At 43.4% G+C, this 16,743-nt stretch overlaps 1 protein-coding gene across 12 annotated transcripts in view; it reads left to right on the top strand.

Moving 5' to 3' along the window:
- Window positions 1-16,743, top strand: part of CSNK2A2 (casein kinase 2 alpha 2) — a 79,750-nt gene that overhangs the window by 60,066 nt on the left and 2,941 nt on the right. For 11 of the 12 annotated variants that reach the window (XR_012031416.1, XM_072826903.1, XM_072826906.1 and 8 more), the window contains 7 exons: window positions 100-159; window positions 5,983-6,066; window positions 6,865-6,975; window positions 7,217-7,318; window positions 8,062-8,162; window positions 9,177-9,325; window positions 10,835-10,929. Coding sequence is in view for 11 of the 12 variants with exons in the window: in XM_072826903.1 (XP_072683004.1) it covers window positions 100-159; window positions 5,983-6,066; window positions 6,865-6,975; window positions 7,217-7,318; window positions 8,062-8,162; window positions 9,177-9,325; window positions 10,835-10,911 (684 nt within the window). In the remaining variant the exon portion in view is untranslated. Of the gene's footprint in view, window positions 1-99; window positions 160-5,982; window positions 6,067-6,864; window positions 6,976-7,216; window positions 7,319-8,061; window positions 8,163-9,176; window positions 9,326-10,834; window positions 10,930-15,324; window positions 15,536-16,743 lie in introns of those variants that run through there. The other variant, XM_072826904.1, reaches the window with a different exon arrangement.

The following is a 16,743-nucleotide window of genomic DNA, read 5'->3' on the forward strand; positions in this document are numbered from 1 at the left end:
TGACTTAAGCAGTAAAGTTTACAGAGAATTATGGCCAATATTTGGGATGACAAAATGATGAGACTAAATTAACTTTCTGCTATCTGAAATGTGTTTCAGCAACTTTACCAGATCCTGACAGACTTCGATATCCGGTTTTATATGTATGAGCTACTTAAGGTAAGTGGCATTCAGAGGCAGTGAATCTTTTCAGGTGTATTCATCAAAGGAGACTTTTTTTTTTTTATGATTTCAGTTAGCCAACACATAGCACGTCATTAGTTTCAGATGTAGTGTTCAGTAGTTTATCAGTCACATGTAACAAACACCCAGTGCTCATCACATCAGGTGCCCTCCTCAATGCCTGTCACCCAGTTATTCCATCCTCCCTCCCACTTCCCAAGAAGTTTTTGAGAGGACAAAGAGAACTCAGGTAGGTTCTCTCTTGACACTTACAGAATTTAGTGAGGTGGTTTTGTTTTGTTTTGTTTTGTTTGTTTTTTTAGTAGGCTCCACACCCAACGTGGGGCTTGAAATCATGACCCTGAGATCTGGAGTCGCAGGCTCCACCGACGGAGCCATCCAGGTGCCCCGAGGGTTTATTTTTGTTTTTGTTTTAACTTCCATTGCGATCTCTGTTGTGGGATTTTTACATAGAAACTTTCCTGTGGAACAGTCAGGAGATACCAAGAACATGCCAAAAATCAGAACTTCCTTCTTCATAGTTCTTGTTGGCCTTCGGATTTTCTTTTTGCTGCTTACTTAATGCTATCAATTTTTACTGTGTAACAGATCACCCAGAACTTAACAATTTTTTAAAAATTATGTACTATTTCTCATAATTCTGTGGGATTAGCTGGGTGAGTCTTTTGACTGGTGCACATTGGTCCCAAATGGCCTCATTCACATATCTGGAATGGCAACTGGAATAGCTGAAGGCTCTTTCTATGGGGGTTAGTCTAAGCTACTTCCTCCTGTGGTGGCCTCAGGGTTCCTAGTAGCATGAGAGGGTGAAGTTAAATGTGTAAGTGCTTTTCAAGCGTCTACTTGTGTCATGTCTCTTAATGCCCTGTTGACCAAAGCAGATCCTGGCCATACCTAGATTCAAAGGGTGGGGAAGTAGACTTCACTTTTTAATGGGCCAGAGCATTGAAGTCCCAGTAGAAAGGGACACGCATACTGGGTAGGCAGGCATTTGCAATCTCCTTTCTCTTGTCATCACTCATAATCCCCTTCCCAGCCTATCCTCTAGCCCTGACTGACCTAGACATGCAAGGAGAGGTGATGGGTGGCCCTTTTAGGACACTTAGTAATCCCAAGATGGAAATTTTGAAGCATTACTGGTTGGTGGAGGAATGACCTTTTTTTAGTTTGTCTAGGTACACACTTAGGTAAAGAATTCTGGGACACCTGGGTGGCTCAGGGGTTAAGCCCGTGCCTTCAGCCCAGGGCACGATCCTGGAGTCCTGGGATCAAGTCCCACATTGGCTCCCTACATGGAGCCTGCTTCTCCCTCTGCCTTGTCTCTACGTGTGTGTAGAATAAATAATTAAATAATTATTTATAAATAATTAAAATATTTTAAATAATAAATAATTAAATAAATAATTAAAATATTTTAAAAAAACACACTTAGGTAAAGAATTCTAAAAAGGCTTGTAAATTGGAATAGACCAATGGCTCCTAAGTTGTTTTGAGTCTAGATCACTAAGAATCTAATGAGAACTTTTAAACTCCCCCCCTCCCCACCAAAATGCATGTATAAATACACAGTATTACATAAAGTTTTATGGGGTGTGGGGATCTCAATTTAAGAACCTCTGAAAGATAGAGATAATTAAGTTATTGGCATTATTGAAGAAAATTGCCAAGATGGAGATTGGATGGGATTGTGAACAATTACTTGAACAAAATCCCAAGTTTTTTTTTTTTTTTTTTTTTTTTTTTTTTTAAATCCCAAGTTTAATTAAGGCTTAGTTTTAGGGAATGGGAGTTTGAAGAACTAGCCCTGTACGGTGAATGTATTTTCTTAGAAGCACTTACACAAACCTCTTATCATTAGTACCAAGGTGGTAGATTTAAGAGTCCACTCTTAAAACTAATGGGTCTTTCTTTTGTCAATAAGGTCAGAAACATTTGAAGGTAGAGCTTGGTGTATTACATCTTTCTGCATGTCCTTTCCATGCCAGAATTGCAGATGTCTGTGGAGAAGAGGTTATTAGTGGTGGTGTGGTCTTGTGAGCTGTCAGGCTAGCTCCTTCCCTGGGGGTGCTTTCCAGAGAACCCCATGCATTCACCCAATGAGAGCCGCAATCTAAATCTCACAGTAGGTTATTTTTAAGTAAGGTGTTAAGATTTTGTGTTTTTAACTTACCACACCAAAGATGAAGATTTATAATCTTGCACAGTTGTCCTTAGGTCAAGTAAAGACATCCCGATGACACAAGTCTCCACAGGCTGGTCATTCAGACAGTCCTTTGTGTCTGATATCCCTTCTGCTTTCTGGAGGTAGCGGCCAGGCAGGCAGTAAGGACATTCTTTCTGCTAATGAGGCACAGGACCCCAGATGAAGCTTGAAAAATGTCTTTCATGCCTAATGATCAGATAATGCCAGATTTTGAAAGTGAAATAGCTCCCCCAAGGAATTTAAAAGCATGTCAGTGACTCCACAGGGAGTCTGACTAGTGAACTTGGCACAAGAATGAATTCCCTTCCTCTACTTGTTCAGCCTCTGCTCAGGTATTTCTTACACCCCAGGTATTATGGTCCTTATTAGTTCATTCCTTTGGACAAAGACTAGGCAAAATAACAGAATTGACACTTGCCAGATTTTCTCTTTGGGGGAACTAGATGAGGAAGAGGAAATCTGGGATCCCTGGGTGGCGCAGCAGTTTAGCGCCTGCCTTTGGCCCAGGGCGCGATCCTGGAGACCCGGGATCGAATCCCACATTGGGCTCCTGGTGCATGGAGCCTGCTTCTCCCTCTGCCTATGTCTCCGCCTCTCTCTCTCTCTCTCTCTCAATGTGTGACTATCATAAATAAATAAAAAATTAAAAAAAAAAAAAAAGGAAGAGGAAATCTTCAGCTTCACTGAAACAGTGGAAGAAACTGAGGCCAGAGGGCTGTGAAGTGGTTGTTGGGTGCCTGTGCTCAGGTCCAGGGAACTCTGTCCTCAGGAGCCCTGGTTTCCTAAGATACTGCCACAAAGCCGTTGTGGAATCTTGCTATACCTGTTGTTGCAAAACAAAACAGAGAAAAATTACATTGAAGTAGAACTTCCATAAATGAATAAATCTTAAGTGTACAGGTTTTTGGGTTTTTACATAAGTGGAACCTTCACCCAGATCTACATAGTACTATGCTGTCCAGTACAGTAGCTGTTGCCCACAGGCACAGCTATTTAAGTTTTAATTAAAATTTGAAATTCCTTTCCTTTATCTCAGTAGCCACATTTCAGATGTGCGGTGGCCTCGTGTGGCTAGTGGCTACCATATTGGACAGGCAGATATAGAATATTTCTATCATCACTGAAAGTTCTGTTGAACAGGGCTGGCAGAGAAAAAAGAATACCCCAGAAGGCTGTCCTGTGCCCCTTCTCTTCCGGATCTCCTTTTCTGAAGATAATATTCTCAATTCTACCACCAGTTTAGTTTTGCATGTTTTTTACCTTCATATAAAAAGCATCGCGCACTGTTTACTTTTTTGTGTCTGGGGAAAAGCAAAATTTGTTTATTCCTGGATTTGCTGATCTTGGGGATCATTCTTGGACCCAGTCCAGTGGTTTTCAACCAAGTCAAATTGACAAAATATGGAACCATTTTTGGTTGTCACAATTTGGAGGAGTGCAGCTGGCATCTGGTGAGAAGAGCCCAGGGATTCTTTTAAACACCCTGCAGCTCCCCACAGCAAAGAATTATCTGGTCCAAAATATCAGCACAGCTGAGGTTGAAAAACCCTGATCTTGTCCTGTGGAAAACTTCCCTAAAACCACTCAGTGCCAAGCACATAGTAGGAACCACAAGATGGTGAGTTGCTGTTTTGTTACTCAAGAAGAAAATCATGGCACTCAGGTAGGCTTCAGTGCTTTTTAAGACAAGCCATAGGGCCTAATTTAAAATTTATGGGAAAAGTTACTGTGTTCAAAAAAGGAGAAATAGAAGCAAATTTTTGTATTCTCTAAAACCACCCAAAGAAACAATGAGTAAAAGATTTGAATCAGTATTTGTCCAGAGAAGATACAGCATGACCACTAACACCCAAAAAGATGTCAACCTGATCCCTGAGTAAGGAAATATAATTCAAATCCACATGAGATCCCACTTCAGACCGGCCAGAACAACGATAATCACAAAGATGAAGCAGTGACAAGTGTTGACGAGGATGTGGAGAAACTGAACCTTCATACATTACCAGTGGGAATGTAAACTGGAGCAGGCACTTTGGAGAACAATTAGGCAGACTCTTAAAAAGTTAGATGTAAACTAACATAAAACTCAGCATTTCCACCCTCAGGAATCTGCATGAGAGAAATGAAAGCCTGTGTCCTCTCAAAGGCCTGTATATGAATATTCATAAGCAGCCTTATTCATAATAGCCCCAAACTGGAAACAGCCCAGATATCCATCAACTAGTACATCCATACAGTGGAATGCTACTCAGGAAGAAAAACGTAACACAGATGAATCTCAGTGACATAATGCTGAGGGAAAGAAGATAGAGTACTGGGCAGACCCAATGGCACAGTGGGTTTAGCGCCGCCTACAGCCCAGGGTGTGATCCTGGAGACCCGGTATCGAGTTCCTGCTTTTCCCTCTGCCTGTGACTCTGCCTCTCTCTCTCTTTCTCTCTGAGTAAATAAAATCTTTAAAAAAAAAAAAAAAGAGTACTGTATATTGTACCATTCCACTTTACAATTGTCCAGAAAAGGCAGATCAGTAGCAATGGCAAGTTTGTGGTTACTGCTGAGGTAGGGGGCAAATGGGAATGGTGACCAATCCCAGGCAAGCTGCTGGGGATTTTTGGGATGATGGCAGAAGTTTCAAGACTGGATTGTGGTGCCAGTCGCACAATTCTATGAATGTGCTCAAAAAACTCATTGGCTTATACACTTAAAATCTTACCTGTATATCCTCTATCTTCTAGGAAGCAATATCTTCCCTTAGAGGAAAAATAGAATCCTTAAAGGCCAGTTGGCTTAAGGATTATTTGTAAAAGAAAATACTAATACTAGAATACTTGTTTTTGTTTTTTTTTTGTTTTTTGTTTTTAATTTATTTTTTATTGGTGTTCAATTTACTAACATACAGAATAACCCCCAGTGCCCGTCACCCATTCACTCCCACCCCCGCCCTCCTCCCCTTCTACCACCCCTAGTTCATTTCCCAGAGTTAGCAGTCTTTACGTTCTGTCTCCCTTTCTGATATTTCCCACACATTTCTTCTCCCTTCCCTTATATTCCCTTTCACTATTATTTATATTCCCCAAATGAATGAGAACATATAATGTTTGTCCTTCTCCGACTGACTTACTTCACTCAGCTAGAATACTTGTTAATCCCAAAAGTCCACAGTGGGCACTTGTCTAGAAGACAAACCATGTCAGATGTCACAGTTTGTCATTCCCATTTGAATCACTATGAGAGGGGACTCTAGTGAGTTTCCCAGGACTGGTTTTAAACCCTTTGAGTTAGACCAATAGATTAATGTATGATTCCTAAGTCAAAGTGACTGGTAAAGTGTTACTTACTAACTGCAAGTAGCAAGAGTGTCCAGAGAAGTGTCTCCTATCTTCCCTCCTTAACGCAGCCCCTTTTCCGCCGGCTGCCAGCATAGTGTGCACAGAGCACTAGGGGTACCATCTGAGGCATGGTTATTGTCCTCTGTCGCAGCAGTAAGCTGCCCCTTGGGAGATTGTATTCACGTGAAGCTGTCACAAATAATATGCTTGCGTTGGGAGGTTGGTAGACAGTGTGCTTACTTTTCTCTGTGCTTTCTTATCTAATAGGCTCTGGATTACTGCCACAGCAAGGGAATCATGCACAGGGATGTGAAACCTCACAATGTCATGATAGATCACCAACAGAAAAAGGTACCGTTGCAGCCAGGCAGCAACAAGGCTTTTCTTAAAAGGTCTAGGGCAGACCACAACTCTAGGTATTGACCTAGGAGGGACTGCAGACCAGTACTGTTTTCTTTGGCAGACTTGTGTTATTGTTATTTCTCCGGTCTCCAGTGTTGCTTTCTGCTCTGCATGAGCATGGTACACAAGGAAAGTAGACCCGTGAGCCTAACTGTAGTCCCTTGTTTATTTTGGTCATGGTTTTCCAGAGGGCCTCGCAAAGAAACTCCAGCAGATGGTTTGTACTTCTTTTAATGACCCTTAGACCAGTCTGCCTAGCCTTTACACTTGGGTCCCTCCTGTTTTTCATATCCAATTCTGGTTGTCTCTGATTGGTGAGTAAGTGATTCCACTACTGTGTGATTAATGAAAAGCTGGAGCAATGCTTCAATCCTGGGGTGGGGCCTGGGTCTCCAACCCTTTGTGTTGTGGCTTGAGCTTATGATGGGAGCTGTTAATAATGGGGGAATGTGTTATATGCAAGTAAAACAGAGGCAGAGTAAAAAGCTTAAGCTTGATTGATGGGAAGAGAATGATAAGCCAGGATAATTTAAATTAAAAAAAAAAAACAACAACAAATAAGATTCTGAAAGCTCTACTGTAGAGGTGACCTCTTCCACAGTTGCTGAAAGGGTAATTTTTGCCAGTGCACTGGCTAACATTTGTTATGTAGCGCACATATTGTCAGCTAACGTGATGTGGCCTTTTTCTAAGGCACAGGTGTCTAGAAACACTCCTTTACGGGTTTGATTTCTGTTGTGTTTGTAGCTGCGGCTCATAGACTGGGGTCTGGCAGAGTTCTACCACCCTGCTCAGGAGTACAATGTCCGTGTAGCATCGAGGTACTTCAAGGGACCGGAGCTCCTTGTGGACTATCAGGTACAACTCACGCCTCCTTTGTGTGTTTCCTTAGGGCTTCTCCTCGTGTGCTGTTTATTAAGTCAGTTTGGATACATTCAAAACCCCAGCCTGAAGCAGTCATTTCAGATTTTTCTCAGTGACTTTTTTTTTTTTCTTTGAATTCTAAAATATGTGCAAAGGTCAACTGAAGACTAGAAATCCAGATCAAAGAAATACATTTGCAACACCTTTCACTAACAGGCTGACCTTGTTTCCCCAGATGTACGATTACAGCTTGGACATGTGGAGTTTGGGCTGTATGTTAGCAAGCATGATCTTTCGAAAGGAGCCCTTCTTTCACGGACAGGACAACTATGACCAGGTGAGCAAACACTAACTGGCTCTTCCCCATGTGGGGGCACATGCCAAAGAAATGGGAGTCTGTTGACAGGGATGCTATCCTTGAGTCACTCAGTGTCTGCACTTAAGTTCTCCTTCAGGGTAAAGAGCTTCATGAGATTTTGTCTGTGGTTACTAGGTCCCCAAACATAGAGCCAGATAAAGCTATCTTACTAAGCTCCACGTATGCCCCACAGTGAGTCTGTGAAGAAGTCAGACACACCTTGTCTAACAACTAGCTTCTAGATTAGATTGTGATGCCCCCGTAATTGTCAGCTTCTGGAAGATTATTGTCTTAAGTTATTACCATTTTATTTTTGTTTTGTTTTTAATTTTTTTTTTTTTTATTTATTTATGATGGTCACACAGAGAGAGAGAGAGAGGCAGAGACATAGGCAGAGGGAGAAGCAGGCTCCATGCACTGGGAGCCTGATGTGGGATTCGATCCCCGGTCTCCAGGATCGCGCCCTGGGCCAAAGGCAGGCGCCAAACCGCTGCGCCACCCAGGGATCCCAGTTATTACCATTTTAAAGGGAGTTTGGAAATTTGCTTTCTGTGAACATCATTGGCCTTTGGTCTACCTCCTGTCAGCCCCGGGCTCCAATCTGCCTCTGGTCCCTGGAGATTCAGTGATGGAGAAGTCCTCTCATTTCTTGGGATAGCATCCTCACAGGCTTGCGGTGAGCTCTGTGCTCAGTAATTTGGTCAGTTTGTTTTGTGTTTCAGCTTGTTCGCATTGCCAAGGTTCTGGGTACAGATGAGCTGTATGGGTATCTGAAGAAGTATCACATAGACCTAGATCCGCACTTCAACGATATCCTGGGACAGTAAGTAAGAGAGAGGGAGAGAGAACGAGGGTTTTAACTAAACCCATTTCAGAAGAGGGAATATTCGCCGAAATCACTTGCTAATCATAGCAAAGTTGAAAATACCCTTCTTTTTTCTCATGTATGCTTTTTAAAACTTGTTTTGAGGTTTGGGCATTGTTTACATGTGTCTTCTGATCGTTGTACTTCTCCAAGAGATAACCTGTCAGTCCATAGAAAATAGGAGACAAAATCCTGTTACAGTGAAATGCTTTGCAGGACAGTGTATGCTTATTTTAATGGAAAATCTTAGAAAGCTGTGATTCTTCTTTGAGGAAGAGATTTATAGTTTTTTCTTGTTCTAGTTAACGGGTTTTCTACAAGGTGGCAAATTTTATTTTTTTTTAAGATCTTATTTATTTATTCATGATAGACATAGAGAGAGAGAGAGAGGCAGAGACACAGGCAGAGGGAGAAAAGCAGGCAGGCTCCATGCCAGGAGCCTGACGTGGGACTCGATCCCGGGACTCCAGGATCGCGCCCTGGGCCAAAGGCAGGCACCAAACCGCTGAGCCACCCAGGGATCCCCCCAACGTGGCAAATTTTAAAGCATATTTGCAGGTACAGTGTACTAGTGTTGAAAAGTAAATGCGTTGACAGTTCTCAGTGTTTTGTGGAGCCTCTGTTTCCAAGGCTAGCTCTCTAAATATTTTTGCTGCACAACAAAAATAACTCTGTCACCTCTGTGCCTCACCAGAATTGACTAAAAGCCTGATCCATAAGAAATGATCTAGGAAGGTGCCACAAATTCTAAATCAGATGTAGAAGCTTTAGTTCATTTTATCAGAGAGCATGTTTTTTGTTTCAAGATGCCTCAGATATTCCCGTGGAGGGTGGGGCAGACACCTGTGAGAATGAGATTTAATAAGTTTATAATCCTCCTGGGGTTCTAAGATTCTATTGGCTTTAACCATGGTAATGTCTGGATTCTTGTTGAATTGAATCTCAGTACCAGTGCTTCCCTTTCCTCCTCAGACATTCACGGAAACGCTGGGAAAACTTTATCCACAGTGAGAACAGACACCTCGTCAGCCCTGAGGCCCTAGATCTTCTGGACAAACTTCTGCGATACGACCATCAACAGAGACTGACCGCCAAAGAGGCCATGGAGCATCCCTACTTCTGTGAGTCTCCAGGGACCATTTGCAGGGGCCTGATTTATTAAAGGAATAAGTCTCCTGTTCTTTATCTTTGAGGCCAGTCAGGAGAATTCTAGGTGTTTGGATTGAATCATCCTTGGAATTTGGCCTCATTCATTCTGGACTATTGAGACAGCTCTTGCAGTTCCTTTTCTTGATCTGCAGAGGTGTTTGCTTGTCCACTGCCATAGCTCCCCTTGAGTCTGGTCTGCAGACCGTTCCCTGTGGCCCTGGGCTGAGAGATCACAAATATCTGAACTTTGTTTTCGGATATATCTGTGTGGAAACCTAATCAAACATGTTTTTTTCCCGTGAAAAAAACAAAGTAGTTGGTTAAAAGTAATAAGATGACCATAGTATATTTTTAAAGAAGGAAATGAGTTAAATTCAGTAAAAGGAATCTGAAGAAAGGAAAGCAGCTATGGAAGGACCTCACTAAAATCCTATCTGAGTTAAAGAATTTTTAGGTCTCACTTCAGAGTGTGTATGTATGTATGTATGTGTGTATGTATTCAGTGCACATGGTTGCTTCTTGGCTGCCTGCGTACAGCTCCCTGGCCCCTCCCTCCCAATAAAGTATGTCTCAGATAGACTTTCCCCTTAATTGTTGGCAACATGAGATGATTTAGTCCAGGCATAGAGGAGATAGGGGATACAGGTTACAGGACCAGTCTCAGCCCACTCTCTGGATCAAGAAGAAAACCTTCAGCCTGTCTGTTGCTTGGCCAGTATGCTATCTACCCTTCTTTTCTTCCCCTCTGGAGATTAAGCGCGTCTTACCTGAAGAATACAAATTTTGAAGCTGTTGGCCCATAAGCATTAGTAGACAGCAAATTGGAAAGGTTTTACCCTTTGGCCTTCTAGACCTCTTTTTTTTTTTTTTTTTTAACCTTCAAGACCTCTAACAAGTACAACCCAGAGGTCCTTTTTCCAATTTCTGGCACAAGATGCTATTTTCACCTTTGAGTTAGATTGAATTAAGAATTTTGGTGTTTGTAATATGTAATTCATGATCCGTCTACTTTTCTGAACACACATCTTCTGTCAAAAAAAAATGTTTCAAATAACTGCTGCTTAAAATTAATAGGTCTTCTAATGGCTCTTTTCATTCCTTTGCTCCCAAGTGCTCATTACTGCACATGATTTGAAGAAATTGGGGGTTGGATCTGACATAGTATCTAAGGAAAATAACACACAGGAAGATTAGTAGTGATTTTGAGCTGTGGGAAGTCAGTGTGTGTGGGCCTCAGTTGTTGAACTTGCCCTCTGAGGCAAGTATAAGGGTTGACTCTAAGAGCAAATTCCCGGTTATTTTTCAGTGTCTGATTTTTCTCCAACCTTCGTTCTGTGATTTCTGTCACTCTTCTGGCCTCAGCTCTCCCGTCAGTCTGTCCATCTCTCTCATTGTCCCACTGTGGAAGGGGGTTTGTCATGATGATGTCTCTGTCACCTCCAAGCCCAGACTTGGCTGACTCCCATCCTGTTTTCTTGCAGACCCCGTGGTAAAGGAGCAGTCCCAGCCTTGTGCAGACAATGCTGTGCTTTCCAGTGGCCTCACGGCAGCCCGGTGAAAACTTGGAAGGCGACGGGTAATGAGGCATTGATGCTTGCCAATAAAACCAACCAACCAAACACAAATCTTGAAGGAAAACTACAATGTGATAAAAAGAAATTCTAGTCATTCCTTCTAAATGCAAAGAAGAGTAAAGACCTAAATGTCTGTCAAAAAGAAAGAAATCCCCCAGTACTAGTCTACAGGGAGCTGCTATCGTGGCAGTGTGACGATGCACATAGTTCAGGATCTGAGGGAACACTCCCTTTGGAATGCATGGGAGATGAGAGACTCGGAGTTGTTGTACATTTACCTTTATTTAACAGGAGACCGCTGTTAAATTAACCCATTCAGTCAACAAGCTCTGAATATCTGACTTCCTATCTATTCCACTGTGGTCTGGGTTTCCTTTGGTGAGATTCAGGCTCAAGTTTTAGCTAAGTCAGCAGTCTGTACTGACACACCAGCCTCATTTAAGAAAAGGAGATATTAAAACAGTGACAGTATTTTTTTTTAAGCTTTTACAAATTCATGTTTTATGTATTTTTTTATGACATGAGCTCTCTAGGAAATGTACCTCACCACTGCAGTTTTCTTCTAAGTGTAGTCATTTGGGAGCAAACTGCAATCACTCATAAGAGGCCCCTTTGATGTCAGGAGTCATCACTTGAGACCTTGTGATGCCGTGAACAGGTCCATCTGACTCATCAAAAGTTCAATGCGAAGTGCATAACTTGGAGCTCACTGTAACCTTTGTTGATTTGCCTAACCATAAAATCTTGTTGCTATTTTTTCTGTGTAGCCTTTTTTTTCCTTTAGCAGCCTTATAAGGAAAACCTTACCATTTCCTAGCACATACGTCCCTGTTTGTGCACCTATGTTCATGCACCTCTCTGAAACAGAGACTTTTTGGTTACAACTGTAATGAAAGCTGGAAAGTTGGTCTTCAGGCAGGTTGGGGAGTGAGAGAAATATCCTATTAGAGTGTACTTAGGAAAGACCTGTTAAGGAAAATGTAGTCCCCTGCCCCACCCCTTTTTGCCTCTCTTTATCCCCATGAGAAGCAGTTTCCCTCTATGATTTGGGTAACCTGCATCTTGAAGCTCTGAGAGGTGATAAGTGGATGTGATGGCAGAGCTGTCTTCTTCACATGCAGGGACTGGGGTTGCATGTGCAAGGTGGCCCACTCCTAGGTGGCTGAGCAGAGCAACATCATATGAGGGACCTGGGGTCAGGGAGGGCCGGGGGGTGCGGGTTGGAGCTCCTGGATCAAGTGTCAGAGCTTGGGATCCATTGTGCTAGCTTTCAGGTTAACAAAGGAAGCTAGATTCTGCTTTAAAAAATAGTCGGGCTGATTTCATTTTGGGGACTTGTCACCAGTATGGTTTGCAGGCAGTCCCCTCCCCCCAGTTGCAGGGCCATGCCACAGCTGTGGGGACTTTACAGCTAGGCTAGAGCTTGAGGTGTCTACCCACATCATACCTTAGGATTTCTTTATTAACTATTTAATAATGCCATACATTTTTATAAGGTTAGATTGTTCGTTTGAAAACATCTGTTTACATTCCATATTCCAATAAAATCATACTGGTATTGGTAGCAGGTCCTATCTTATCTCTAAATGTAGATTGTATTTTTGTCGTTTGGTTGGTGGGAATTTAAAATGCAGAGAAAACTCTTACTAGAGTTGAGCTTACAGATTGAAAATTTTTAAAAAGATCCTAACCCCAAAGCGAGGAAATGCATTCATTTAAGGTTCTCGTACCAGTACTACCTGCCTGTATTGCACATTCTGTGTCAATGTATGCATTTGTTCTACCTGAAAATCAAAGCCAAGACATGAGCTCTCAGCTGGACCTGTCAGGCAGCAGCAGCTTTCTGATGTGCCCTTCTAGGCAACACTGTTGGTAGTTATCAGGGAGATGTGCCACTGTGTGTCTTTTTTGCCCCCCCTGCCTTTCGTCTCCTCTGTCATTCGTTCTCTCCCCTCCCCAATCATTTTTTTTTTTTTTTTTTTTTTTTTTAAGTTGCCTGTCTGGACTAGGCATGGGGAGTACCTGAAGGGTCTTGGTGAAGTACAAACCCCATTTCTTTCCCTTGGGTTCCCAAGAGGCAGTTGAAAGCATCTGGAAGAGTACACTTGGGTGCTTACCATTGTACAGATGTACTTCTGCCTCTCTCCGTTGATCATAATTTAGTCAGTGCAGACAGAGCTAACCTGCCTATCCTGGGGCTCTGTGACTGTGGCTCTGACATGGGAGTAATTCTTCCTTTTAATGCATGGGTTACTCTTCCACCACCTATACTTTTCACTTCTCTTCCCACCTTAGACGACATAACTGATTTTTTTTTGTTTTGTTTTGTTTTGTTTTGACGTAACTGAGTTTAACCCCTTTCTGAGTCTGGCCTTGACATCTGGCTGGCTGGCCGTAGGCTGTTCTTTCCCAAACTAAAGTGAGTCCAGTGCAGACCTTTTCTCTTACCCGTCTCCAGATATACCATAGCTCCCCGAGATTTCAGAGTACTTACCTGGGTTAGGAGGTGGTTCATGGAGAGTTCCAAAATTGGGGGAAGAGGCAGGGGAAGATGATGAGAGAGAGAAGGGTGTAGGTGGATGTGTGTGTGGGTGGATGTGTGAATGAGTGGGAGTCTGCTCCTATATTTTAGACTTAAGCTATGGTAGATTTACCCACCCAATATCCTTTTCGGTCAGCAGAGTATTTCTTAAATCCATCTCAGTAATTTTGATTAGCCATCTATTTGCTTTGTTACCTTATAACCAATTAAAAGTGCCTATGATAAGGACTTAGTTATTTCCTAAAGAAAAGCAAAAACTGTGGGGAACAGGGTAGCGTTACACTATCATCTCAGGTTCCACCTGTGTTCAACAACATAGACCTGGTATGGTGAGAACAAAAAGTTCCCCTGCCAAATTCAGATTGGTCTGTCAGGGCTGCTGGGCCACAAGTAAGCATAAGTACAAGGCTTGATTTCAGCTGACAGGTCCCTATGGCAGGAGCAGAACTGATGAAATGCCACATGGTCTTTTCATCTGCAGTTTGCTTGCAGTTCATTCTCCCCTGGATCATATCAGCTGTCTACCCCTGTCCCATTCCTGTAGGAGGTGACTGGGTGGGAGAAGCCAAGTGGACAGTGCAGACCAAGCATTCCTGGGTCTTCTCACCAATGAGAGCAGTGCCGATGGCGGCTCTCTGAGGCACCTACACGGCGGCTCTCTGAGGCACCTACACACCGGCCACGTGCCAGGTCTAACAGACCTTCTCTAACACACCGCTGCTCACCAGGCTCAAAGCTGCTGTGTTCCCTTCAGAGAAGGAAGAGGCTCAGTCTGCTTGGCTGGAGAAGACAGAAGAGCTTAATCTTTGGGGGCTCAGAGAGGAGGTGGTTATAAGAAAGGGAACAGTAAGAAAATCAGTCAAAGGGTAGATATTGAGGAGGGAGCATGACTTCTTGAGAGAGTTAGGGGGCACCATGTTCATGATCTGGAATTGTGTCCTGAGTTGGGCACGGCACCCTGGACTGATCCCGGTGGGACTGGAAGATGGTGCCCTTGGGGCAGATGCTGAGTCCCAGAAAGAGCTGGTGGCGTTGGGTCTTGGTCCACACCTACTCAGGGAAATAACTTAGGTTCTCCCAGGTGCTGTATTAAGGATAGAAGCAAAACTATTTGGGGAACACAAGCAGCAATTGGAAGAATTTTTATATATGATTGAAATGGTTCTAAGCCCACTCAGCAGTTTCCCTTAATGCCAGTTCAGACTGCACGATTTGTTTAGAAACCTGTTACTGCATGAGCACCCATGGGAAAAAGCAAACTTCCCTCCTACAAATAAATGGGATTGGATAATAACAGATCAGCGTTAAGGTCATTGAAATCTAAGCCCTTCCAAAAGCAAAAAGCAGGGTCCATGGGGGCACACGAGAAGCCACAGTTTATCAGTGAGTTTAATAAATCTGAGATGGCATAACATCCTGCTTTTAATAACTAACCCCAGGATGGGAGTTGGGGAGAGGAGGTGGCGGTGAAGCATCTGGCCAAGAAAACCAGTAATAATACATACTTTTGAGCTCTATGGATGTGTTCATGGAAACAACTGCAAGCAGGTGCTGTGGAGGCTGGGGAAAGTGATGTGATGGGTTATACAGCTGATGGGATGAGTACTTCTGTGTAGAGACTCAACAATGTGCTACAAATGTGATACTTAACCCTGAACTGCATGTATTGGGGATTGTTCAAAAAAAAAAAAAAAAAAAACCTTTCATTGAATCAATAAATTAACAGTTTTGCACTTGCTGGCTTTTCTTGCTGTAAATGGTAACTAAGAGGTTGGGACAGAAATCTTGACACCCTGTGGAAAGCTTGGATAAATCTTCAAGACCCATGGAGCCAACTATTTCCTTCTGTTTGCAGAAAAGCACCACTGCCTGGGTTGCTATCCTTTCCAAATGACCACTTCAGACGCACTTGGCCACCTCTTTGTATCACTGGATGACTGATGCATGACTGACGTGCTGCTGCCCTTAGAGGAAAGACAAATGCCATGTTCACTCCTGTTTTCATAAATAAAAATGTTGATAACCACCATCTTCCCAAAGCGGGAGACAAGCCACTGTTCTGAGGACCTTAAGCTTGTATTTCCTGTGTCTTGGGGGAGAGAAGGGGGAAACCTTGAACTGCAAAGATGTGTGCTATGGAGGTTGCAGTGAATCCCTATGTTCCGGTGGGGCTTTCCTTTACTGAGAGAGGCGGGGCTAGACTGGTGTCCCAATGGGGGCTTGTGTGGTTCCTTGGCACTTGCTTCTTCATTGCCCTCCCCAGGCACCTGCTCCTGGGATCGGCCCATTCCAGTGCACAGCTTTCACCTTTGTGGCAGAGCGCTCTGTGTTGATGAAAACCTCTCCCCACCCCCATTCCTTGCATCACAAGCAGGCACACGCTATTGAGTCTGCATTTGGCAGATGGTGGTGTCTTTAATTAGTGTGCTTCTCACTGACGGATCCCTCTGTGGCGCTGGACAATTGGAAATCAGTTGCCGAAGTGCTGAAAGGCAAATAAGACCCTTCTTTCCTAACCTTCCACACCATGTGGCCTTGCTCAAGAGTGTAGAACCCTTCCTTTGTCCAGGGAAAGTTTTCATGAGATGATGTTTCTGTAACAGCTTCCTTCCCAAGGGCATAGTCCTTTCTCTTGTTGGTGTTAGGGTGGATCTCTGAGACACTGCTATAATTCTGCTGGCATCTCACCGCCCCACTTCACTGTGCTGGACATGGAAGAAGAAATGGGGTTTTCAGGCCATGCCACACAGCTGCTCCCAGGGGAAAGTTAAAAATATTTGAGCTCCCTTTCTACTCTTTGTTTATTTGTGGACTTGGCACTTTCCTGGTGTAAATACAGTCCTCTGATTAGTCCCGAGGTGTCCTCAGTAAATGGGGCCACGGCTGATGGGGATGTGGAGTTGGAAATGCCGAGCTTCTTGCTCAGCTTGCACAGAATGGTCAAAAGGCCTCGGGGCTTCTAAATCTGTGTTCTGGGCCCAAGAGGTGGGGAGGAGACCCAGGGAACACACGCTACAACCAGAGCTTTCCCTTTGCTTTTCCAGAAGACCACGCCTTAGACCATCTTTGTTAGCAGCAATCACAAGAGGAAGGAAGAGGGTATTGCTCTGAAACCTGAGATCATAAAGTTAGTTCTTACTAGGTTTTCCACAAAGCGGCATGGGAAAGTTAAGCTTGTACTCTGTTCCCAGCACTCTAGCCGCAGGCAAGTGGAAGCCTGTCCTCACTCCAGGTCAGATTGATTAATGCCATCTTTCCCCTCCTCCCATCTCTT

This window comes from Canis lupus, chromosome 5 (genome assembly GCF_048164855.1).
Source record: "Canis lupus baileyi chromosome 5, mCanLup2.hap1, whole genome shotgun sequence".
NCBI lineage: Eukaryota > Metazoa > Chordata > Mammalia > Carnivora > Canidae > Canis > Canis lupus.